The following is a 26,076-nucleotide window of genomic DNA, read 5'->3' as shown; positions in this document are numbered from 1 at the left end:
ACCATCTCCCTAAATTCTTGCTCAAGCTGGTTTACCTTCATGATGCAGGCCCCTGACTACCTTTCCTGGACAGGGTACCTAGAAAAGTGGTTTAAGGAAGTAAAGGCACTGAATTAGGATGAATCACACATAAACCTGGAGTTACATTTTGCAATGAGTGGACAGAAATAGCCTGTTGTTTCTTTTAACCTACAGGGCTGAGTTCATTTTCTTTCCTTAAAGGAAATCAGACTTTATTATTTGGTAGTATGAATGGGGTAGATTAGAGAAAGGTTATATATTCCTTTGTAATTTTTTTCCTTTCCTCCATTTAATATTTTTGCATCCAAAGGCAGAGTTAAAGATGAAAAGGAAGGACCATTAAGGAACAAGCGTTCCGTTTAGAAAAGTGCCAGAACTTTTAAACTAATGTTCGCGCGCGCGCGCGCACACACACACACACACAGCTCTTCCACGCTTGAAGGGACTCGTCTAAGCCCACCTTGGGAGGGACAAATCCCCAACGCACTTTGCATATCAGGAACTAAATAATAATGCAAGGATAAGGCGAAAAAATGGTGTGGGGGGACAAAGCAAACCTCTAAGCGGTAACGTCTAGTTGGCAACCTCAGCTCAGAGCCCTTTAATTTGGGCCGACTCTGGAGGTCGCTCCGTTTCCTGCCAACTGGCACACACCCTGGCCCAATCTTCTAGGTCCGAGCGTCTCTGCGCCCACCACTGATAGCGAGGGATGATCGCCGGCACAATGGGCGTCCGCCATTCCATAGGGAATGCATGTATGAACTGAGTCCCGGGTCCACTTCCCACAGCTCAAGGAAGCGCACCGCGCGCGGGGACCAGTTCCGTTCCTCTTCCTGCGGCCAGACGGCCTAAGCCTCGCCCTTGGCACCCGAGGCACCCGCGGCTAACAGAGCCGAACTCTTCACGGCGGCAATGGGCGCCTCCGGAGAAGCCCCGGGCCGACCGCGGCCTCTAGGCGGGGCTCGAGGACAGGGCGGGCGAGCCCCCGCAGGTCCCGGGAGGAGCGACGGGTCAGTGGCTGACATTTTTTGTTTGCTCCAGACTAAATGGTGGTCAGCGATAGGCCAAGGCTTTTCCGCCCGCTGAAAGTCAGCCAGAAAAACAGCGTTCGGGGACCAAAAGCACGGCGCCTACGCCATTCACAATTAGGGTTAGAAAAAAGGTGACCGCCACTCCTCCCAGGCCCACCCTCCGCAACCCGCAGCGAAGCGTGCCGCAGCTCCTTATAAAGGAAAGGGACGCCGCCCGCGCCGATTGGCCAAGTATTTGCCACGAATCTCGCGAGAGTTGTCCTCATGGCGAGGGGGGAGTTTGAGATTACATTTCCGGCCACGAGGGCAAGCACCGCCCCTCCCCCTCTGTGGGGTACGTTCTGTCTTTCACTGTATTTTAAAGATGAAACTAATCGTGGTGCTTCAGAGTGCCTTTTTCTTCTTTTAAGTGTCTTTAAGATTCTCCTTGTTACTGTATAGAGAGGGTGTGGGGAGACCAGGACACTGCTCTGGGCTTATCTATTTAACCTATTCACATAGCGTGCCCCACCCCCCAGCTCGAGTCTAGTGTGGGAACCACTGTTAGGGGAAAAGATAATCAGGTCTGTCTTTAGGGCTTGCAGAGTGTCACCAGGAAGAATGGAGCGGGCTTGCTTTCGCTTCTCTAGAACCAGTAGGCAGAGTGCGTTTTTTGGTCCACAAACAGACCAGATGCACTGTTCCTCAGTTACCTTAAGATGGAGTTCACACACTCAAAAAAAAAACAGGGCTGAGAACACAACAGTGATTTCTAGATCCAATTCCCACATTTGTTGGAGATGTCTACAAGAAGAGATTTGCGGGCAGCAACCGAATTCCTGCCCTGCCCACTTCTACCTGGAAGACCCTTTTTAACTTCTTGTGCAGAGGATGGGTTTTATTAAGTGTAACTACATCTGTTTTGTTGTTGGCGGTATTGGGGATGGCATCCAGGGCTTCGTGCATGCTAGGTAAACTACATCCCCAGCCCTTCTTCATACAAGAACCAAGTCTCTGGACTGGGGATCTAGCTCAGTGGTAGAGTGCGTGCATGAGGCCCTGGGTTCCATCCCCAGTACCAGGGGAAAAAAACTTTCAGTCTTTGACAAGGCTTGAAAGTAATGTTGTGCTGTGATAAATAGGATCAGGCTTGAAAGTAATGTGCTGTGATAAAGAGGATCAGTCCGCCATAAACGGTAGCAGTATGATGTACTTTGGTGTATAACTGTGCAGCTGATCTTAAATTTTACTTGTGCTCAGTTGGGGAAACTCAGGGGAGTTAGGGCCTCTAAAAGTGAAATGATAAAGGAGTTTGGTTTATGATGATTGTTAAGGACAGGGAAAATATAACTAAACTGACATTTTTCAGATTTTGTTCCCTTTCCCTAGATTCACCAGAAAAGGAATACCTATGACTCATGGAAGAGGCTGGAGTCTACAGAATATTCCAGGCTGGTTGCTTTTGCTTGGGAGACCAAGATTAAGTATTGTGTGCCTGACTAGCCATGCAAGCTACTTTGGGATCACTTTAAACTGAAATCTCACAACCTCTTTAAATATCAATTTCTTATTTGTAAAATGGAAATAAGACTTATCTGTCTCTCTGGGCTGTTGAAGTTTAAATTAGATAATGTATGGTTAGTCCTATTTCCGTTTTTCAAGTGCTTTACAAATTATGAAATGAGGGGTTGGAATCATTCTTTTTTTAGATAGTCATTTATTTATTAAGGATGTAAGTCCTATATGGTATTTTTTCTTGTTTATTTTGTTTTATGTGGTGCTCAAGGTCGAACCCAGTGCCTTACATGTGCTAGGCAAGCACTCTACCACTGAACCACAACCCCACACAATCCAGGGATCATTCTTTGTCAGTGCTTATGAATCTAGTGAATGTAAGCATCAATTGTTCAAACTGCCCTCAAATAATCATTTTCTACATCTTACCCAATCCAGACAATCAGTAAAATGGAAGACATTTGCCAAGTAATGAAATATACCTCTTCATAAATGTTGACTCAAGCCAAACGGAGTTATTTCCTGCTCTTCGTGGCCATCTTTTTTTATACCTCAAACTTTGCCTTACAGTTCTCTCAGGGAAAGTGCCTATGGTCAGTTTTGTATATCTACATATCTACTGGGAGTGTACCATAGAAGACAACAGAGGAGGGACAGAGATGAAAAGGAAAATCCAAAAGCTTATCTAGTGAAGGAGAGAGGCAAGCAAACCAGAGGTATAACTTTATAAGTGGTCAGCTGAAGTACAAGTAATAGAATGTGCTGGGAAACATGAAGGAATCATTTTGATGCCATGGAGGGAGTAATATCTGAACTGGACCTATAAGTCTCTTAATTTTATAAGAAAAAAAAGTTATGTTTTGAAAATACCTGTAAGTACATTATTTCATTGAACTTCACAATGACTCTGTGAGACAAAATCAGCAACCCCATTTTATGGATGGGGAAATTTATCTTCAAAATGTTTAAACGACTGGCCTCCAGTGTTGCACACTATAATCCCATAAATTTGGGAGGCTGAGGCAGGAAGATTATAAGTTCAAGGCCAGCCAAAGCAACTTAGCGAGACTCTGTCTCAAAAAGGGTGGGGTGCTGAAGATTTACCTCAGTGTTAGAGCCAATACTTAAAAAAAAAAAAAAAAAAAAGTTTTAACAACTTGCTTTAAGTCATGCAGCTGGTAGCTGGCAGTTTGCACCTAAATCCATACATTTTGCCCCTAAATTCAGATGGAAAGGCACTCCATGAGGTATAAATTCTCATTGTCCTTCAAGCCTAGTCCTCAAATCAAGTCTATTGGAAAGTCTTCCATAAGCTCTCAAGTGGTATTGAACCGTTAGAGCATTTTATACTTCTCATGGGACACTAAATCACTTTCTACCAAGTATTGTTATAATTTAGGTATGAATGAATTCTGTCTGTTCTACTAGGTTGCCAGGGTTTGTTGTGGTTGTTTAAGAGATGAGGTCTTACTATGTTGCCCAGGTTGGCCCTGAACTCCTGGCTTCAAGCAATCTTCCTGCCTCAGCTTCCTGAAAATGTAGGTCTATCAGTCCATACCACTGTACCTAGTTTCATCATCTTAAGGACAGAATCTGATTCTTGATTTAGCACTTATTATACTTGGCACAGTACCTTGCATAAATCATATGCTAAATACTTTGAATCATTTGCCAATACTATCACCATTCTCTCAGCTACCCAGATCATCTCGGACCCTTCTTTTCCCCTTCCTATCTATCTAATTAGGTACCTAGTCTTGTCAGTTTTTCATCATTTTTTTCTTTTTAATTCCTATTGCTTATAATCTTGAGTAAAATGATGGCTACTTTATATCTAAACTAACAACTTTCCTGCTGAGATCGCTGAATCTCCAGGGTCTTCCCAGTCCAATTTATTCTCCAAACTACTACCACATTCATTTTTTAAACATAATTCCCTTATGTCTCCTGCTTTTATATCTTTGCCTAAAGGTCATTTAACCCTTAAAACCTTTCAGTCCTTGCCTTAATTTACCTTCCCAGTCATAGCTCTTACTCTGATCCATATGAGCTCTTTCTTCATTTTAATGAAACCAGTCTGTTATACATGTTTTGAATATGCTTTGTTCATATCCAGGATGCTCACATGGATATCTACTCACTCCCCCCCAAACACACCTGTCCTAATACCACCCAATCCATGATGGCATACCTCTGTTATGAAGACTTTCCTCACCAGAGCAAACTTCTTTGCCTAAACTTCAACAAAACTTAAATTTCCTATCTGATACATAGTATGTTGTACCACCTATTGGTCTCTCACTAAGGAAAACATAGGCTCCCCAAGGTCAAGAATAGTGCTTCCTATAGTATTTACCTTGGTTCTACTTAATATCCATTTTCCATCCTTATCACCATTATTATTTCCCCATTATAGAACAGACATGGAATCCCGATAATTGAAATAGTTTGTTCTCCCTGAAACATAGTATCCAAAGTTTTCTGCCACAAATACTCAAAACATTTTCTTCTGATCATTTTATCTGTATTTTAGAAGCATCTTTGGTGTACTATGTTGTGTCCAACTTCTTTAAATTCTGCAGCAGTGATCCACATGTCCCGAAAAGCAGACAGGGATGCAAGAATAGACCCTCCCATCCACACTGATGTTTTCCTTTCTGGGGGAACTGTAACTTGCACTGAGGTGTTGGCAGGTGCCACCTTTGCCATGTCCTTAACTAACCGTTTGTCTAAACCAGGGAAACAGGTCGATCCCCCAGCAAGGATAATATTGGAGAAGAAGGAATTCCTTAGATCCATATCACATTTCATTATACTGCTGAAGCACATCTTGTCAATTCCAGGGGCATCAATGTTCATGAGACTTGGAGAGAAGAGGGCCTCTGGACAACGAAAGAGCTGGTCATGGAGCTTGAGGATTTTCCCATCAGGTAGTTGGTAAACTTTCTCTATACACTCAGGTTTCTTGGCCTTTTCCTCTTCATAGTCCATTGCCACATAACAAGAGGTTTCCTTAATGTTTGCAACAGTCTTTCTGTCTGAAGTACTAAGCAGCATGATGCCATGGTCCTTCAGGAGCATCATGAGGTAGTTGGTGAGGTCAAAGCCTGCCAGATCTAGCTGTTTTACACCATGAGGCAGACAGTAACCCTCAAAGATGGGTACACATTGAGTAACCCCAGCACCTGAATTCAGCACCAAGCCAGTAGTGAAGCCAGCTGCAAAGAGAGCCAGCACCGCCTGGATGGACATGTAGAAGGCAGGAACACCCAGATGCTCAAAAAACACTTCTGTGGTCTTTTGCCTATTGGCCAGTGGATTCAGTGCTGACTCTGTAATCAAGACTGGACCATCAGAGGGCTTTAGTTTCAGGTTAGAGTCATAGATATGCTTCCACATAATCTCCATGTCCCCCCAGGAAGTAATGAGACCACGCTCCACAGGATAGCTGTAGGGAGAGCAATAAGATAAATGGCAGGTTTTAATTTTTCCAGTTTCTATTTTCTTCAAACAGGGACTAGTCAGTATCCCTTTATAGGCAGTAATTGCTATAGCCTCTCAGAGGAGGTAACTATCAGCAGAGGTGGCTGTTGAAGTTACAAGACTCTGATTTTAAAAACCGGAATATTCCCAAATTATAGTATAACTTAATTATCAATTATTTGAAGAGAAAACGCCAAATGACAGCCCCATAAATCATTTAACACCATTAAAGGAACTCGTGTATAATAAGCTATAACTTTATACATTTGAATACCTCCGGGTAGATACAGGGAACAAATAATAGCCATTAGATGTTTGGTACTCTAGGTCGCCGGCTGAGACCGCGACTCTTCACTTCTTTATCCTTTCTCTCACCGTCGCCCGCCCCCTCTCGCTTGGCTCCGGTCCCGCCCGGCTCGCGGGGAGGGGGAAGTACCTGATCGAAAGTGAGTGTCTCCTCTCCTGCGCCTGGTCGCCCAAGCACAGCTCCAGCGCGCCGTCGGCCGCCAAGTTCTGCCCTTTGGCGCGGCCGACAATGTTCGGGTAGACAAAGTCCGGCTCCCGGTTCCCGGCCAGGCCCGCCTTGATCACTCCCGAGCCGTTGTCGATCACCACTGGTACCTGGTAGAAGTTCATGCCGCCGCCGCCGCCGCCTCCAGCTGTCCCGGGCCGCTCCTTCTTCGGGCTGTGCCAGGCCAGCAGCCTGGAACGCCGCGTCACAGAGACCCCGGCACCGCGCAGTCAGTCCGAGCCCCGCCGCTGCGGGCCGCCGGCCGCGGGCGGGGAGCGCGCCGGGCGGGCCGCCGGGTTCCCGCGGCGAGGCCCCGCGGTGCAGCCTGCGCCTGGCACTCCTCGGCCTCCTGGCATCCCGGAACACCAATACCGGAAAAGCCCCAAAGAGAGCAGATCTACCCCTTCACGGGCGCGCTTCTCAGCCCCCTGAAATACCATAAAAACAGTATTTCCCAAAGTCACAGAATTCTAGTTAACACGGGTGCGTTTTAGAGTCCGCGGGAAGCTCTGGAAGACGCCCTTGAAACTGGCAAAAGTGTCGCAGGATGGGAGGCACTGCCCTTGTGTCTGAAGCTCACCTCAAAATGAAAATTGCTAGGAAGTAAACTGAGTTTTAAACTCTATTGTTCAGGGTCTTGACAATGCTTCCTTGTATTTCTTGCCCGGGGTTTCTTAAAATGTACTTAACTCAAACAAATTAGCCAGCTGGTTGCGGCCGAGGTCGCCTGTGGTTCCATTCCGAGCTGAGGGAGGAAGATCGCACAAGTTCGAGGCCAGCCTGGGCAAAGTAGCAAAGCGCTGGCTCTGGCAGAGCCCTGGCTGGGGTGTAGTTCAGTGGTGGAGCGCCCCGGGCTCAGTCTCTAAAGCTCCCGCAGCAGCAGAACAAAACAACAAACACACAACCACCTCCTCCTCTTTTTGACTTGTTTTGTTTAACTAGCAATGTCTTCGCATTTTATCCTTCGGTTTTCGGAAGCTCAGTCTTATTCTTTAGTCTTGATTTTTAGACATAAGGATGTGTCTGCCTCTTCAGGATAAGCGAAGTTCCTTAGGTCATATGCAGGTCATACTGAGAAAAAAGGTATATTGCGTGTTAAAAAGCGTACCTTGGAATCTGGTTTAGCACACCCTTTAGGGAATTTTAAAACAAATACACAAATTGGAACCTCTGGCTGGAACCTCTGTCTTCAGGAGCACTGAGAAGAAACTCAAGTTATTTTCACGCCCTTCCACGAGAGGCTGAAAGGTTTGCCCCGTGGCTGGCTGAGTAAGAGCGGTGGGGCTGGGGGAGCGCCGCGACGCGGGCTCTGGAACTTGGGTGTCCGCGCAGGGCTCACCAGTTCCAGAGAGAGCCCCACGTCGCGCCCCGGATTCTGAGCTGCACGCGGCGCGGGAAGGATGGGTAATTAAACGCTTTCTAGAAGAAAATGTACCCAAAGGGCTGGCAATTAGCGAGTGTCTGGGTTTTACAGCGTTACCTAAGGGAGCTTTGCAAGAAAATGAAGGTTAAGTCGAACTTCTCAAATACTTTCCGTACTGTTCAATTGAACATGAGGTTTTATTTGCTGGGTGATTATTATTATTATATATATATACATACATGTTTTTTTCCATTAAAGATTAAACCGACTTCACTTGGTTCAAATTGCATGTTATCACAATCATATCAGGAGCTTTCAGAAAGGCTCCCAGCACCTGGGTTTCCGTAGTGTAGTGGTTATCACGTTCGCCTAACACGCGAAAGGTCCCCGGTTCGAAACCGGGCGGAAACAGGAGTTTTCCTTTTCCGCTACCAAACCGGTTTTTCTAAGGAATTGATTTTAACAACTCTGTAGAACTTTTGAGAATCTAAACTTTTAGTGTGGATGTTATTTTATTAATTCACCAAATCTTTCAGTTGGAGGTTTGCTACATGGAAGAACTGCCACAAATTTTTAAAAATTGAATTTGAATCGCAAGTTTTCTAATGCTGAAAAAACAATGTTTAGGAGATTAAACAGTATAAAAGTTGTTACCCCTCTCGACTCCTGAGCATTCTTCGTGTTGTCATTTATTTCCCCCCTGGTTTCCCAAAACGCCACGAAACCATGTTTTATTCTTTTTCTATATAGTGTCCTGTTACGTTTGTAAGTATTTCGAAATAAATTATCGAAAAGGGTTCCGACCCCTCCCCAGTGGAATCAGAAAAAAATATACTTAAGAAACAGTCTGATTTTTTCCCCTACAAAACAGCTGTGGTTTTATTCACAAACTTGATTCGCACAAAGAAAAAGATCCATAAGCAAAAACCTAGTAGGGAAAAAAAATCCCACGAATTACCTTTTAAAATAAAGTCATAGGTAAATTCCTTAAAGTTCGTTTTTGCGGGTAGGGGTACTGGTGATTGAATCCAAGGGTACCCCACATTTCTACCCCTTTTTTTTAATATTTAGAGACAGGGTCTGAGTTGTTGAGGGACTCGCTAAGGTACTGAGCCTGGCTTTGACCTCGCGATCCTCCTGCCTCAGCCTCCCACCGCTGTGATTAAAGGCGTGCGTCACCGACCTCGCCTGACACAGAAATTTTAACAAGAAAAAAATTTAAGTTGTAGTTTTGAGATTCATGTTGTCTACAGGCAATAGGAAAGAATCCACACTAACACATCACTAAGACTCATTTTATTGTTTCTGATACTTTTGTATATTGCGGACGTAAGTGATAGCCTTTTCCTTTACTGTATTAAATTAGAATTCGACGTAAATAATTGTATTAAAATTGCTGTGGTCCAGACGCTGGAAAACCTTTTCCGGTGTAAAGCCCACCTTCCTCTGATGTTGCGCATGCCCAGTGTGTCCTACTGCTTTGGTTCGCTTTGGTGCGTATCACACTTCTTTCACCAGGTAAGGGCATCCAGGAAACTAAGCTATAGTTGGCTGGCGCAAACAAAACCCAGGGGGGTCCCAAGAGATTTCGGGTACGTAAAAGGGAAAGGGGTGCTCGCCCTCAGCGTTAACAGCCCCCACGGCCGAGAGCCAGAGTACATAAAGCAGCAGTTTCCACCAGCTGGGCCGAAGGGGAGGATGACGGGAGAGGACAAGCAACTACAAGCCCCAGCATGCAGTGCGCAGCGTGGCCCCTGGAGAGGCCGGCAGTGCGGGCTGCCAGGCCTCGGTCCAGACTCAGTGCCGGCGGATACAGGGTGGCTGTCGGTCAAGCAGAGAGTTCATCATGAGGAGGACGGGCGGGGCGCTGTGCACCAGCCTTTAGGTCTCGCATCCTCAACGCCTGCTGTTTCGGGGACGCCTGGCATGCTGGGGAGTCAGGGGTCTGCGGGCCAGCTTGTCGGCCTCGGACGGCGTCGGACCTCGAAGGCCCTAGAGCCTCTCGAGTTACCACGGGACGACAGAACCGGACGTGACGCCGCCGTAGAGGAAGAAGAGAGGCGGAGCGTGGCGCGGTGACGTCCTCCCAAGATGGCGGAGAGAGAGTGAAGAAACTGTTCCCCCTGGGTGGCGGTCGGTGAGTGCCCACTTCACCCCAGCCCCCCGTCACCGATCTCTCCCGACCCTGGGCGGTGGGAAGTCAGGCTTCTTGGAGTTCGAGCGCTGGTCGGGGCGTAGGTGGAACGCTGTGCGAAGCAGCCCCAGCGGTGGCCTTGGCCACGGTCTCTGCTGTGGGATTTCGTGGGAGTGGGAGCTGGGCGGAGGGCAGGGCAGCAGAGGCCGAGGAGAGACTGCCTTTGGTTGTCACTCTCGCAGGCTGCCGGGCGGGAGGGAGGGGGGGTGTGGCCTCCTCGGGGAGAGTGACAGAACCTTTGACAACCCTTGGCCTGTGCATTCCCCGCCCCTTGGGCACGCGCCTCGAGCTTTGGAGAAACTGCACGGTGCAAGCTAACAGGTTTAGGTGATTTGAGAAGAATCTTTTTCTTTTTAAAGTGTTTTTCTTCCCATCTGTCCCAAGGAGTCCTTTCTTGATAATTTGTTATTTTTTTTTCCGTTAACATACCATTTACTGAGTTTGAATGTTTGAGGGTTCAACTGATGTAAAACCTTGAAATTGTGCGACTTATTTTGCAGTTTGTGCAAGAATTTTCATTAACGGTTATCACATTTATTAGTATGTCCAAAGAATTGTATTAGTGTCCAAGGCAAAACAAAGTCATTTATCCCCCAGCATCATCATCATTATTATTTATTTATTTATTTATTGCCAATGGAATTGAATTCAGGCTCGTTTTATCACTGGCTGACATCCCCAGTCCTTTTTCGTTTTTTAACTTGGGTCTTGCAAAGATGCCCAAAGTGTTCTCTAACTTGTGACCTCCAGCCCCTCAGCATTTTTAACCCGACATGTTTGATAAGGTATTTTCAGAAGGGATAAAGTAAGACCTTTTTTATTTAAATTATGTCCTTTGTCCCTTCTCCCCTCACCAACTGCTTGAGTGAACATTTGATGAAAATTTGTGGTTATTGATTACTTTTTTTTCTTTGTCTTTTAGATCAAGGGTAAAATTCCATTCTGATATCAAAATGCAGTATTCACACCACTGTGAGCACCTTTTAGAGAGACTGAACAAACAACGGGAAGCAGGTTTTCTTTGTGACTGCACCATAGTGATTGGGGAATTCCAGTTTAAAGCCCATAGGAATGTGCTTGCCTCCTTTAGTGAGTATTTTGGTGCAATCTACAGAAGCACTTCTGAAAACAATGTTTTTCTTGATCAGAGTCAGGTGAAGGCTGATGGATTTCAGAAACTGTTGGAGTTTATATACACAGGAACTTTAAATCTTGACAGGTAAAGTACACATTTTATTTTCAGTTATAAAAGCTACTCAATAGTCTTTAGAGCTAAAGTACATTTGTATGTTCTCTACTCATTCTCTTCATTTGTTCTTCAACATTTATGCACACAGTGTTTTTCTTTTTCTTTTGGGGAGGTACCAGGGATTAGACTCAGGGGCACTCGACTCCTGAGCCATATCCCCAGCCCCATTTTGTATTTTATTCAGAGACAGGGTCTCACTGAGTTGCTTAGAGCCTCGGTTTTGCTGAGGCCAGCTTTGAACTTGTGATCCTCCTGCCTCTGCCTCCCAAGCAGCTGGGGATTACAGGCATGGGCAACCTGGCCCACTACATTTTCCTTTTAATAAAGAAGTCAGTATGACCACTTTGGGATTAACAAGTATTTGATAAGCACAAAAAACAGAGTTCTAGCACAACAAAGCCTGTGATTTCAGCTTTGTAAATGTGAAATTTAAGGAGTGAATTTCAGTTCCTCTTTGCTTTTTTTACATATATTTTTTAATTGTAGATCGACACAAAACCCTTATTTTTTTAATGTGGTGCTGAAGATTGAACCCAGTGCCTTACACATGCTAGGCCAAGTGCTCTGCCACTGAGCCACAACCCCAGCCCTTCCCTTTGCTTTTTGATCTTTATATTCCTCTGTTCTTTCTCCTTCCCTCTGTCTCCTACCTCTTTTAAGTGTTTGAAGTATAGCTGGGGAAAGGAAGAACTTCTGACTCATACAGTAGTGTTTCCATTGCCAACCATGAATACATTGTGGAGGATATCTTCCTGATCCTGAATCTGGAAAATTACTTTGCTGGAGCATAGATGGCAATAACTCTTTCTGTTATCTCTTAACGTTAACTCACTGCTTAAATCAGGTTAGAGGTGCTAGAGTGCTTCTCTAAGATGCTTACTGCTGTCACTGCAGTAGATACTGAGGGATCTGATAATAAAGGCACTGTGTGTCTCCTCTACAAATGAATCAGATAGTTAAGATTAATAGCAATACATTTAATAGTTGTAGGAGAAAAGGGGGAGAGGATAAAGCAAAGAGAAACTGATCAAATTTTTCCTGTCTTCTTTCTTCTACCACTTATGAAAGTGTGAATATAAGTAGACTATTCTCAGTGCCCCCCGCCTATAGTGCTGGGGACTGAACCCAGGGCCTAACACATGCTAGGGAAGCACTCTACCACTGAGCCACATCCCCAGGCTTGACTATTCATAATCTTCTGACATAAATTTATGAACTTTGGAATGAGATATTGCCTGCCAATCACTGTCTCCTTGACCAAGAGGTGACCTCCCTGGGCTTCAGTTTCCCCATCCGTAAAAATGAGAAATAGCTACTGTGATTTTGTTGTAAAGATCACATGAAAATTTACTTGAAGCCCCAATAAACATTAGTTTATTCCTTCCAATAACTAATAACATTCATTTTTTTCCTGTGCTCCCCACCCACCTTCTGTTTCCACATTTTTTCAGAGAAAAGTTAGAAGAAAAAAAAAAGGAAACACCTGAAATTCTGCCATCCGATAATAACCACTGTAACATTTATAACATTTTATATATATTCATTTTTTTTCCTGAAGATCTTTATAGATACATGCATGTACATTAAGTAAAATCCTTTCTTTGTATATTGCAGTTTACTGTGGAACTATACTACTTTAAAAAGCTAGAATCCAGGATACTGCTTAACCCTTTTGAAAAGAAAACTTCATGTTCTTTTGGAATTATATTTAAATTTTGGTAAAAATGAAAATTTTAAGTGAATCAGTTCTGTTCACTTGAATAAGGGAACAAAACAATGTCATAGATTAATCTCACATAATAAATTACTTAAATTTGCTAAATAGTTGATTGTGCAGGTGCCTCTAATCTAAGATATTAGAATACTTGATACAAATAACCACATACCAGTGATTTTTGGTTGACCTTTAATTTAATGGTTTCTTTTTCTTGGTTAACTATGCAGGAAAAGATCTTAACTTGATTTGAACTCACTGCAGAGCATCTTTCTTTGTGCCTTCATGCAAAGAAGCAATGTGAAGAAGAGCCAGGTGTTTTGTTCAGTATTTTTCGGTGCATATCTTTCCTGGTGAGCTGGGGAACTAATTGTTTGAGCCCAGCCAGGAGTGTAAGAAAAGATTTATACCAAAATAGAAAGGCTATACAATTTAGTTATTAAGAAAAAAGGCGTGATAGTGCTTGCCTGTGTCCCAGATTCCAAGGGAGATCACAAATTTGAGATTCTGACTAAACAAACAAACAAAGGACTGGGGCATATGGTTTAGTGATAGAGTGCCCCAGGGTTCAATCCCTAGTACCAAAACAAGCAAACAAAACCCAAACAGAGTAATAGAATTTTGTGGGCCCAGGAGCAAATTGCCTTGGTCAAATCTTGGAATCTTGGTTCTGACACTCTGTGATCTTGGACAAGTTACATAATTTTTTAGAACTCTGACGCCCCTCACCACACACACACACACACAATGCTGGGAATTAAACCTAGCGCCTCATGCATTTTACTGTAGTATGCTGATTTTAAGTCCTTTTGGGTATAAGCCGAGGAGTGGGATAGCTGGGTCAGATGGTGGTTCCATTCCAAGCTTTCTGAGGAATCTCCATACTGTTTTCCAAAGTGGCTACACCAATTTGCAACTCCACCAGCAATGTATGACTGTGCCTATTTCCCCCTCATGCATTTTAGACAAGTGCTCTACCACTGACCTATACCCCCAGTCCCTGATTTTTCATTTGTATGTACAATGAGGATTATAAAAGATTTCATAGGCACATTCTGAGGATTAAGCAAACCGATTCTGTAAAGTATTTAGCCATATAACTGGCAATAAGTAATTAAATGACCTTCAATGATTGTCCAAAAGATGATAGAAGTTTAGATGTTGTAACTTAGTGTTTATAAACAAAAGCAAAAGATCAGTTATTGAAATGCCAATTGGCTCTCTTGACTGTCACTGATATTATAGACTATGAAATAGACAAATAGTTGTGTGATTCACTATTTCAGTATTGAACAATTAATGTGTCTTAATGACCGTTTTATTGGCTTTTAAGGCTACCTGACTTGGTTATCTGATGGTTCATTTTATGCAACAATGAGCACAATAATTTGAGACCACAAGGTCTGTTTTAGTTAATAATAAGTAGTATAGTAAATTTGATTTTCATTCTAGTAGTGTCTCTCATTAATTGTACTTTTAGTAACAGATTATAAAGCCAATAAAAATACTGAGAAATGTTTTTAGATAATGAGGATGCTGTACACCCATAAGAAAAAATTTGTATAAAAAGCAAATATAATTATATTTGGGGAATTTCTGCTATACTTTTGCAAGTAGAGAATTAACACAATTGCAAAGATTTACTATATATTTTTAAATTATAGCCAGTGGCCAGTAAGAAAAGAATATCTTAGGTATTATTTTTTTATTTAGGAGAAAGACTCAAACTGTACCCAAAATTTATTTGTAATCTGTTTATGAACTTGGATGGATTTTCCGGGAGAATAAAATACTCTAAGCTGATGGTTAGGTTTACAAATTAGCCTACAATTCTACTTCATGTATAAGGAGCTGCAAAATGATTGTTTGCAATAAAATAAAAAATTTTAAAAGCATTTATAATGCTAGATTGAATTAAGAGGAAACAAGCAATGTAGGTTTAATTGGAAAATGATGAGAACATGAATAGAGTTTTATAGGTACTGTAGGATGCTTGTAGAGATCTTAGAAGTTCATGATACTATTATTTTTAATTAAGATTCAAATTTTAGTCCTAAAAGTAATAATATTACCATCACTATATTAATATTATCAGATATAATTAAAACCCTTTTCTGTTTATAATGAAGAGGGAAAGTAGAAGAGATCATCTTAGAGAACCAAATTATTTGGGGGAGAAATGACAAGGAAGGTTACTTGAGGGTGTGTGTATCCATCCTCATTAAGAAGGGTCATATTTCTAGTAGTGATACCAACCCAACTTTCTTAGTTGTATATCTAAGAAAATAGAAGTTTCTAAAGGTGCAGTCTCACCATAATTAATCTGCTAGTACTGCCAGCCAAATCTAGCGATTTACCAAATAACCTTTCTCTATATTTTAAACTTCTGGTGGGCAGGGACAATTTGATATTTCATAATATCTCTCAACACCACTAATGTTAGATGCTCAGTAAATATTAACTAGGATGCTGAACAGGGGACTTGTCTTTCTGTATAACTCTAACATGACAAACTGTAAAGCCAACTCAGGTTGAGTATCAACAAAAAATGTGGGAAGATTGCTAGAGAGCTTAATGCATTCTAAAACATTATTCCTCTCAGCTGTGATCCATGGACCTGAAACATTGACATCACTAGGGAATATATTAGAAATGTGGAATATTAGGCTCCATAAAGACTTCCTGAATTTGAATCTTTATTTAACACAATTCCTGGGTGATTTACATACATAGTAAAGTTTCAGAGCAGGGCAGAATAGTAGAAGACAAGTTTCATTAGACTCTTCCTGTTGCCAATCCAGAAAAGTTGGTTGCTATTTTAAGAGACCTCAGGGTGAATGGCAGGAAGCAGGGAGTTGCCAACAACTATTTTTGTGTTCCATGGTTTTTTAAAAGCAACCAGATAATTAAACATTTTGTTTTTCTGTAGTGGTCCACCTGCAGCTATAGCCATTATTTTCCATCTTTTCAAATTCTGTAAAATTGAAGATCTTTTCCTAAACATTTATTTTGAATGAATTAAATTCTGTACATTTGTTGTTAAGTTACACCTTTTTCAGCATTGTTATATTTGGTCTTTAAAAGACATTGAAATATATTTGCAGCTTTGTTTCAAAAACAGTTTTTCTTTGATCAGAATATTGTCATTTAGCCTTGTTTCCTTACAGTTGGAATGTTAAAGAAATTCATCAGGCTGCTGACTATCTCAAAGTGGAAGAGGTAGTAACTAAATGTAAAATAAAGATGGAAGATTTTGCTTTTATTGCTAATCCCTCTTCTACGGAGATATCTAGTATTACTGGAAACATTGAATTGAATCAACAGACTTGTCTTCTTACTCTTCGAGATTATAACAATCGGGAAAAATCAGAAGTATCTACAGATTTAGTTCAGGCAAATTCTAAACGAGGAGCTTTAGCAAAGAAATCTTCTCAAACTAAAAAGAAGAAAAAAGCTTTCAACTCCCAGAAAACAGGGCAGAATAAAACAGTGCAATATCCCAGTGACATTTTAGAGAATGCATCTGTTGAATTATTCCTAGATGCAAATAAATTGTCCACACCTGTAGTTGAACAAGTTACACAAAGAGACAATTCAGAACTCGAGTTGACATCGGTTGTGGAGAATACCTTTCCTGCACAAGATATTGTGCAAACTGTTAGAGTGAAACGGAAGCGTGGAAAATCACAGCCAAATTGTGCTCTGAAAGAGCACTCTATGTCTAATATAGCCAGTGTCAAGAGTCCTTATGAGCTGGAGAACTCTGGGGAAGAACTGGATCAGAGGTATTCCAAGGCCAAGCCAACATGTAACACATGTGGGAAAGTGTTTTCTGAAGCCAGCAGCTTGAGAAGACACATGAGAATACATAAAGGAGTGAAACCTTATGTTTGCCACTTGTGTGGAAAAGCATTTACCCAGTGTAATCAACTGAAAACGCACGTAAGAACTCATACAGGTAAGATTAACTGGTTTGTGGGAACTGGTCTTTTTGTTGTTGGGTTGTTTGGGGAAATTTTTTGTTTGTTTGTTTGTTTTGGTACTGGGGATTGAAATCGGAGGTGCTTTACCACTGGGCTACATCCTCAGTCTCTTTTTTCATTTTTTTAAGACAGAGTTTTGCTAAGTTGATGAGATTGGCCTCAAACTAGTGATCCTTCTGCTTCAGCCACCACTTGTCATTGGGATTATAGTGTGTTCCTGCACCTGGCTGATATTTTTTATACTGTAACTAAAATGATTTGGGTGGGGGATACTGGGCATTGAACCCAGAACCTTGAGCATTCTAAGGATACAGCCTACCACAGAGCTATCTATACTCTGACCTAAAATAATATTTTTTATAGGCAACATATAAGCATACAGTATTTTCTACTTATGACCAATTTTTGCCATATTCTTTTGTTCATGAAAGTATTTAGCAATGTTAGACTGCTGGAAATTTATTTGTAATTATAAACAAGTATTTAATGGCTATTTGTTTTATTGTAATCAACATTTTAAATCCTGAGGTGCCAGTTCTTTATCCCATTTTCTCTCAAAATAAGCATAAACTTAGTTCTAGCTTGCTAAGTATTTAACAGAGACAAGATTACAGTTGGTAAGAGAAAATGTAATTATAATTCAAGCCAATTTTCACATTACCAGCTCTTCTCATTATATGCTTCCTAGACTTGGTTGACTTCTGAACATGTTTATTAGAATTATATGTACATTCTTTCCTCAGTTTCTGTATTTATCTTACTTTGCTTGTTCTCTTTCTAGTGGAAAAGTATGAACACCATTGGTACACTTACATTTGTACTTTTTTTAGATAACACTATTTATTTCTCTTATTGATTACCTTTCACTATTATGACTTATAATGAGAAACAGTCATTTCTTTTAGTTCTACCAGTGTTTTCAATAGTCTGGAAAGAGGTCCTATTTACTTTTATTTCCAGCAGTTAACATTTCCTGAATATCAAAACTAGTAATGTTGATGAACACTTTTGAAAACATAAATGACTTCAGCAACTAAAACAGAATTTTTCCTTCTTAACATAAATGTTATTTACTTGTTCCTTTAGGTGAGAGGCCATACAAATGTGAATTATGTGATAAAGGATTTGCTCAGAAATGCCAGCTAGTCTTCCATAGTCGCATGCATCATGGTGAGGAAAAACCCTATAAATGTGATGCATGCAATTTACAATTTGCAACTTCTAGCAATCTCAAGATTCATGCAAGGTAATACAAACAAAAAATGACTTTTTTAACCTTTAAGTTTGTTAATTGCCATAGTCTTATGAATATACTGCTGTACTAGAATTCAGGACAGTATAGCTCTAATTGTGGTTCCACCATTCAGTATTCTTAGCTTGGATGGTGTAGTCTGCAAACCCCCAGACCCCCAGCAGTAAACCATTGAGACTGAGAAACAAGTGATATGACTTGCATAGAGGATTGTTCTGGTTGCTATATTAGGAAAAGACTGTAGGATTGCAAGAATGGAAGCAGGATGACCAGTTAGGAATCTGTATGTAAAATTCAAGTGAAAAGGATGATGACTTAGGGCAGGGTGATAACAGTGAAGGGGATAGATAGCAGTCAGTTTCCAGATACATTTTAGAGGTAGAACTAACAGAATTTGTTGACAGCCTGGATCCAGGATCTGAAAGAAGAGTAGAAGATGATTTCAAGGTTTGGGGCCTAAGAATCTGAAAGGATGGAGTTGACATTAACTGAGATGGAGAAGGTTTATAGAGAGAGCTGTTTAAGGAGTACAAGAATCTAGAATTACAGTCCTTAACATGTTAAGTTTGAAATGACTACTATACATCTGACAAATGTGCCATAGATAATTAGTTATCTAAGTCTGGAGTTTAGGGGGCAAATTTGATAGTCATCAGTCTATGAATAGTACTTAAAACTATAAGACTGAATGAGGTCAATAAGAGTGAATGTGGATAGAAAAAGGATCAGAAGACTGAATCCTAAAGTACTCTAAGGATCTCTTAGATTTGGGATATGTGCAAGACCAGCAGCAGTGACTAGAAAGGAGGAGCCAATATAAGAGGAAAACCAGGAAAGTGGGCTGCCCTGGTATCCAAGTTAAGAAAATTATTCCAGAAGGGCATGATCACCTGCAAAATTCTGATGATAGGTAGATGAAGACTTAAGAATTGACTTGGATTTAGTGAAATGGGAGGTCAGTAACCTTCAAAACAAAAGCCTTGTTAGCAGAGGTTAGTAGAGAAGAGGTAAGTAGAAAAGAAATGGAAATAGAAGTTTTAGAAACTCAGATTTTTGGTAAAAGGGAACAGATAAATGGAGGAATTTGCAGGGTCAGGTTTTTTTTTTTTTTTTAAGATGAAAGACATTGTATGTTGTGATCCACTAGCGGGGGTAGATGATGTAGGATAGGGTAACTTGTAGGAGTGATGTCATTGAGTAGGACCTCAAGTATTGTACAAGTAGAGTCTTTGGATTAAGACGAACTATCATCCTCATGTTTGTTTCCAGTTGGAAAATAAACAATATAGGAGGCAAGATGTCGGCTAGGAGCAAGGACACGTAAGGAGGTTCTGGTGATTTGAGGAAGGAGTTTTGACAAATGAGCAAATGGACTAATAAAAAAATAATTGCAGTATTAGGGACTCTCTGGCACCCATAAAAAGATGAGATCAAAACTTTCTGGATTGATCTCAGAACTAATGTTTTAATAATTAAAACATTATTTTTGGCAGTGCTGTACATTGAAACAACTGTTGATTTTAATTTGAAATAAAATATACATGAAAAATCATTTGCAAAATGATTGCTACATAGTTTCACCTTGAAATTGTTTTATTTAACAGAATACAATTTTATATTTATTTACCAACAGGAAGCACAGTGGAGAGAAGCCATATGTTTGTGATAGATGTGGACAGAGATTTGCCCAGGCCAGCACACTGACCTATCATGTCCGTAGGCATACTGGAGAAAAGCCTTATGTGTGTGACACCTGTGGAAAGGCATTTGCTGTCTCTAGTTCTCTTATCACTCATTCTCGAAAACATACAGGTAAGAGTTTAACACAGATTGCCTAAGATGAGGAAAGTTCTAAATAAAGGAAAAAGGGGAATAGGGCCTTTATAGAAGGAAGATTATAGATTTTATAGTTAGATACCTGTACTTCTTGAAGCCATTTTGATTTTCACATAAATAGCAGATATAAAATCTGATGTTTTCTAGAATAATACAGGTAGATGAAATTTTTTGTTGTGTAACACACATTAAAATCAGTGAAGTAATTTTGATACTATATAAACTTGATTTAAGACATGTTTTATAACTTTAGAAAACATCCTTATCCTCTTGAGAATTTATTTCCTTTGGATAAAATTGCGGAGTGAAGTTAAGAGGTAGAAAAGGGTTTGGGTAGGACAGAATTTAAAACTTCTTAGGACCTTTCCTACATAGACATCTAAGATTTGTCACTTAAACATAATTCAGCAAATTATGCAGTCTTGCAGCAAATTATTGATTTGAGTCTCATTTTTTTGTTAGGGTATGTTTTAAAAGAAAATCTTCCTTAAGTGCTTTATTCTCCTTGAATAATATAATAGCAAAATCCAAAATATAGATTGATGAATTTACATATTCCTAATCACCTAAAAATCTCCTTGCCCAATTCATCTCTACTAGAAGGGATATTTATAGGAATAAAGCTTTAGTATGTGAAAAGTGTCAGGTTATAAGAACAGTATAAAATTCATTAATAATTCTTATAAGTTGGATCACTGAAAATACCTCTAAAATACAACATATGTTTTAATTTAAATATTTTAAAATAGATTACTTTAGATTATTTGTAATTGACAAATATTATGTTGGTATAGTACACCACTTCGCTATCTTTTATTTTCCATCTAGGTGAAAAACCATACATATGTGGTATTTGTGGGAAAAGTTTTATTTCCTCAGGAGAGCTCAACAAACACTTTCGATCCCATACAGGTCTGTGTTTAGGGAGAACGTATTATTTTTTGTTCTCTCTTAATTTCTTTTAATGTAAACCTTGGCTTTCAAACCATTATGAACTTAATATGGTATCTAGTCATAATTTACCTATATATATAACAATATTTTAATGTGTAAATATCAACATTTTAGTTTCCTTTTTTTTTTAGTTTAAAATATGAATTAAATTTGGTCAAGAATTGAGTAGATTTTTCAAGAAATATGCCAGATAATCAATATGACTTGAATTAAATTACACAAATGTACCAAGAAACAAAAAGGAATTGACAATACCAAGAACATATCAGATTATCTTATTAAACAATGTTTCTATATGCAAAATTTAGGAATAAATTTAAATGTTGAAATGTTCATTGTAAAAAGTAGCACAAAGTTGTATAAAGAAAATATTTAAAACAAAGGAAATGCCACTTTTAAAGTATACTTTTCATTTTAAAGAATTTGTCCTCATAATTCCTATGTAGATTAGTGTGAATGTCTAGTAGAGATTTAATAAATTTATTGGCAACTTCTGTATTCTCATGTTTCTTGGTCTATGGTATGAAGCACTGAATAGCTCTTATTTCAAAGGAATTATAGAGCTGGGGATGTGACTCAAGAATAGAGCACTTGCCTAACATGTGCATGGCCCTGGATTCCATCCCTGACACCACCAAAAAAAAAAAGAGAGAGAGAGAGAGAAAGAATTTTAATATTGTACCATATTGTCATTATTTAAGAATTTTTTCTAATTTATAAGGTACCTGAGAGCAGAAACCGTGATTACTTTTTTTTCTCTAGCTCTTTTAGCCAGGGTCTGGCATAAATTGACACTCAAAAAATATCTGAGAAATAAAAGAGTAGGTTACTTTTTGGTTTGCAAACAAATTTCAGATAATGAAAATACTCAAATTTCTCTGAAATAGAAATATACTATGAAGTACAGGAATGCCTATGCGTCTAAACTTTCTTATTTCGCTATATTATAACCAAGTGATTAAAATGGTAGTTTGAAACCCAACTTAAATAGTATAATAATTTTTGCCTTGTATTTATAAACATTGATATTTTTGTCATAATGGCTTTTTAAATATTAAAGTTTTGACTTGCTTTTTAGGAGAAAGACCATTTATCTGTGAATTATGTGGAAATTCTTACACAGATATTAAAAATTTAAAGAAGCACAAAACAAAAGTCCATTCCGGTAAGTGCTTATATATTTAAAAAATTTGTTAGTCTCCTGTTAAAATGTTGAAGTGTACATTTTAATAGCTTAACTTAGTTATCAATTCTTAAAAACTTAGTTATCAATTCTTAAAAACTAAGGACAGAAAACTAAAATAAATGGAAAACATGGACATAACAGACACAAAAGGATATGGTTGGGACTGGGGCTGTGGCTCAGTGGTAGAGCATTTGCCTAGCATGTGTGAGGCTCTGGGTTCGATCCTCAGCACCACATAAAAATAAATAAAGGTTAAAAAAAAAAAGTGATATAGTTTTTCTGAAGTATTTGAAAAGTTCTAATTTTAGGAAACTTGAATGGTAGAGAGAGATTCAAAGAATGGAGATGGGGAAGGGAGGGTTCATTCCAGGCTTTTTGTAATGAGTTCATGAAGTGCTGGACAAGAAAGCACAGGTTGTATTCTTAACTGGTTGAATTGGGAAGAATACAGAAAATTGTTTTATGAAAGCAAATATGCAGACTTTGTCTATTTAATGAGGATAATGAAACAGAAATCATGTCAGAAGTTTACAGGAGCATGTTTAAAGCTGATGGAGCCAGGCCTGGTGGTGCACACTGTAATACCAACAACTCCGGAGACTGAGGCAGGAGAATCATGAGTTCAAGGCCAGCTTCAGCAGCTTAGTGAGACCTGTCTCAAAATAAAAAGGGGTGGGGATGTGACTGGTAGAGCATCCCAAGATTCAAAACCCCAGGACTACTGAAGAAATAACAAAACAAAACAAAAAAAACAGGTAGCAGAAAGTTTCTTCCCTGAGCAGAATTTCTGACCTCTTAATATAAATGAAAGTGCCATCTTCTGAACTTGAGCTCACAGAATAATATGAACTTCTCATTAAAACATTTTTTTTCAGTACCTTCCAAGTACTTAGAATTTACAGTCTAGTGGAAGATTCAAAGCATACCTAGGTAGACTATTATATAGCAATGAGAGAGAGAGAGAGGTGCCACAAGGCAGTATAGGAAACTTGACAAATGTATAAAATTTTTAAAAAGTTCATTCTGATCTAGAATAACTAGTTCCATTTTTATGATGGAGTTGGTGCTTGAACCTAGCCTTGAAACCTAGATGGAGTATGTATAAATGAGGCAGGCATATTAGTAAAAGAGAGAGTGCTTACACAGATGTGTGGAAGTTAAAATGCAATTCTGTGACAAGTAAGTAAATTAGTCTACTTTAGGTATTTTGTTTTGTTTTTAAAGATTGTGTAAATTTTTTTCCCTTCCATTTCAGGTGCAGATAAAACTCTGGATTCCAATGTGGAGGATCATACTTTGAGTGAACAAGATTCCATACAGAAAAGTCCTCTGTCAGAAACTATGGATGTGAAGCCTTCTGATATGACTTTACCATTAACTCTTCCCCTTGGGACTGAGGACCACCACATGCTTCTGCCTGTCACAGATAATCAGTCTCCTACATCAGATACATTGTTGAGGTCAACTGTGAATGGGTATTCAGAACCACAGTTGATTTTTTTACAACAATTATACTGACTTTGTGAGGAATGTGGAATCGCTAAGATGTCTGTGGTAGTAAGCATAAACATCTCTGGTAAGGAGCATATATTCATATTAAATTCTCATTCATTTGAATTGTGACCTTTTTTTTTCATTCACTGAAGTAAAAGCACCTGATGCTGCATCATAACTGCAGTACTTGTTTTGATTTGGGGCTTTTATGTCTAGACTATATACACAGATTTTTAAGGAATGAATTCTATGGTAGCACTATCTTGGGTGGGCGGATTAGTTTTATTCTTTTAAATTAAAGCCTCCTTAATTCCATTTTTATTTTGCATTTTAGAATTGCACTTCATTTATTGCAGTAGAATCTGTCAGTTTGTAGTGCTTCTATTTGGTCTGTGGAATTTTCTAATCTTCCCGTGCCCCATCCTGCTTAAAATTTAAACAAAATCCATGCTAGTATCAGTCCCAAAGTAAGTCCCATAGATCAAACCATAAACTATGGTGGAAAAAATGTTCATATTTCCACCTATGAAAATTTAGTTACTGAATAAGAGCTGTGTTGTTTTTATATTAATATGTTCCATTAGAGGTAACTTCTCTAGTGAAACCAAAAGAACTGTTTGCTCTTAAGATCTAGGAAACTATATATAAACATTTTTGTCATTTAGAACTCAATAATCTGGGTTCTAAACCAGTGGTCAGTTGAGTCAGGTTTTTGATTTATTTGAGACTATATTTTCAAAATGAATTTTAAACATATTTGGTGTTTTTAATCTAGTCAAAAGACAGTTTTGAAATTTGATTCAGTTTATATTTTATTGAGTTTTTGGATTGGAAATGAGGAATATATACTGAGTTTTGAAAATTTTTGATAAGCCTCTCATGCCAATTATATACTTTTTAAAATATATTCTAAAAAGAATTTTCTGGATACAAAGAGTGTAAACTAGAAATCACTTGATTTCTAAATTTGATACATTATATTGCATAAAGATTAAGAAATCTGCATAGCAAACTTGAGGCTGTGGCTGTCCACAGCACCTCATAAAAGAAAAAGAAGTTAAAAAATCAACGTCAGTTAAAGTTAACATTTTGGGCTATCAAAAGGCCAGTTTATCAAACATTTTATATAAGCTTTGTGTTTTTAAATTTTCTAAATTAAACTACAACTTTGGGTTGTTGTCATAGTTTCACAGTGGTCCTTTACCTTCCAAGAGAATATTGAAAAGTCAGTATTTATCCTCATATTTACTACCACTCTTCTCATCTCACTTTTCCTACATATTAATTTCTTTCTCCCTTGATCTTTGGACATTAAATTATCAGTTTCACAAAGTCAGTTCCCATAATGCCAATTGAACAGCATAGTGACATTATTTCCCATTTCTGCCATGCATTAGTTATGGCTTACTTGTTTTCAAGTTTTAAACTACACCTGTAATAAAGTTAATGTGTTTATTGGTCTTGCTTTCTTTAATCATAATTTTTTTTTTTTTTTTTAATTTGGGGTCCAAGTCATAGGAACCAAATGGAGGATGTAATGAAAAAAATAAATTCTTATACACTGGAGAGATCTTCACCATTTCATAGCACATACACACAGTTTATTTTCATGATAAATTGCCACCAGTGGAAATGGCTTAATTAAAGTATGAAATGCCTCTTGTATAATACAAATTCAATGTTTGGCCACTTAGCTAAAAAATCTATGCATCTGTATTAAGTTAACATACTGGGGTTAAATAAAATCTATGAAGCTTAATGTTAAACCAGTCTGTTATGACTTAAATTCAATAGGAAAATGGAATGTGAAGAAATTTTTTTAAAAATTAAAACACTTAGCCTCTTTAAGAAGTATGCAAAAAATGGAAAGATTACATTTAATTTATATCTTTGTTATTCCAAACATCTAATGGATAAAATTTCTTTTTAAAAAATATTGTCATGCCATAATTCTGAGGGCAAGAATTGCCAAATTTCCTCAAATATAATAATTAGCATTTTACCTTTGCATAAAATTAGCCTCCAAATTTACTATTTTTGTACTATTTGGTAGAATTGGAGTGGCCAAGGTTGTGCTTTTTTAAAATCACATTATTTGCTTAGCTAAAATAATTTTACTTTAAATTTACATTGCTTCAGTCATTGTTATCCTCTACTCTTCACGAATTAATTGCCAAGAAAACTTGAATATATATATAATAATTCTCATAATACTATACTACTTATCATAACATGCTTGCATTGTAGTTGTATCTGGTAGTCGTGCTAACACTCAATGAATCATTTTAGTTGTCCTTCTTTACATATATTT

The 26,076-nt window shown here is 39.0% G+C and overlaps 2 protein-coding genes across 4 annotated transcripts; one reads left to right on the top strand and one right to left on the bottom strand.

The window, feature by feature from the left end:
* Window positions 1–2,792: 2,792 nt before the first annotated feature.
* On the bottom strand, window positions 2,793–7,617 carry ACTRT3 (actin related protein T3). Its single transcript, XM_079155054.1, has 2 exons — window positions 6,466–7,617; window positions 2,793–5,994 (listed from the first exon to the last, which is right to left on the bottom strand). The coding sequence occupies exons 1-2, from the start codon at window positions 6,663–6,665 to the stop codon at window positions 5,076–5,078; spliced, it is 1,119 nt and encodes a 372-aa protein (XP_079011180.1). The 5' UTR covers window positions 6,666–7,617; the 3' UTR covers window positions 2,793–5,075.
* A 1,564-nt stretch (window positions 7,618–9,181) lies between these two features.
* MYNN (myoneurin) lies at window positions 9,182–25,220 on the top strand. Of its 3 annotated transcripts, none has more exons than XM_079155780.1 (8): window positions 9,182–10,040; window positions 11,020–11,316; window positions 16,228–17,018; window positions 18,130–18,289; window positions 19,929–20,107; window positions 20,960–21,043; window positions 22,164–22,250; window positions 23,527–25,220. In XM_079155780.1, exons 2-8 carry the CDS (start codon window positions 11,051–11,053, stop codon window positions 23,787–23,789), a joined length of 1,830 nt encoding a protein of 609 aa, XP_079011906.1. In that variant the 5' UTR covers window positions 9,182–10,040; window positions 11,020–11,050; the 3' UTR covers window positions 23,790–25,220. The 3 variants fall into 3 exon arrangements, with proteins under 3 accessions (XP_079011906.1, XP_079011907.1, XP_079011908.1); XM_079155782.1 differs by having other exon boundaries at window positions 9,184–10,040; window positions 11,246–11,316; XM_079155781.1 differs by lacking the exon at window positions 20,960–21,043.
* Window positions 25,221–26,076: the final 856 nt, after the last annotated feature.

The sequence above is a fragment of the Sciurus vulgaris genome, assembly GCF_902686455.1.
Source record: "Sciurus vulgaris genome assembly, chromosome: 10".
NCBI classification, from domain to species: domain Eukaryota; kingdom Metazoa; phylum Chordata; class Mammalia; order Rodentia; family Sciuridae; genus Sciurus; species Sciurus vulgaris.
Note: the sequence above shows the minus strand (reverse complement) of the source record. Positions and strands in the feature narration are given on the sequence as shown.

What these genes read in the sequence shown, in the direction of transcription:
- MYNN (XM_079155780.1), top strand. Translation starts at nt 11,051, where the DNA reads ATGCAGTATTCACACCACTGTGAGCACCTTTTAGAGAGACTGAACAAA. An exon ending in GGAACTTTAAATCTTGACAG is followed by an intron (nt 11,317 to 16,227) that starts GTAAAGTACACA and finishes GTTTCCTTACAG; the next exon opens with TTGGAATGTTAAAGAAATTC. An exon ending in ACACTTTCGATCCCATACAG is followed by an intron (nt 21,044 to 22,163) that starts GTCTGTGTTTAG and finishes CTTGCTTTTTAG; the next exon opens with GAGAAAGACCATTTATCTGT.
- ACTRT3 (XM_079155054.1), bottom strand. Translation starts at nt 6,665, where the DNA reads ATGAACTTCTACCAGGTACCAGTGGTGATCGACAACGGCTCGGGAGTG. An exon ending in AGACACTCACTTTCGATCAG is followed by an intron (nt 5,995 to 6,465) that starts GTACTTCCCCCT and finishes CTCTCCCTACAG; the next exon opens with CTATCCTGTGGAGCGTGGTC.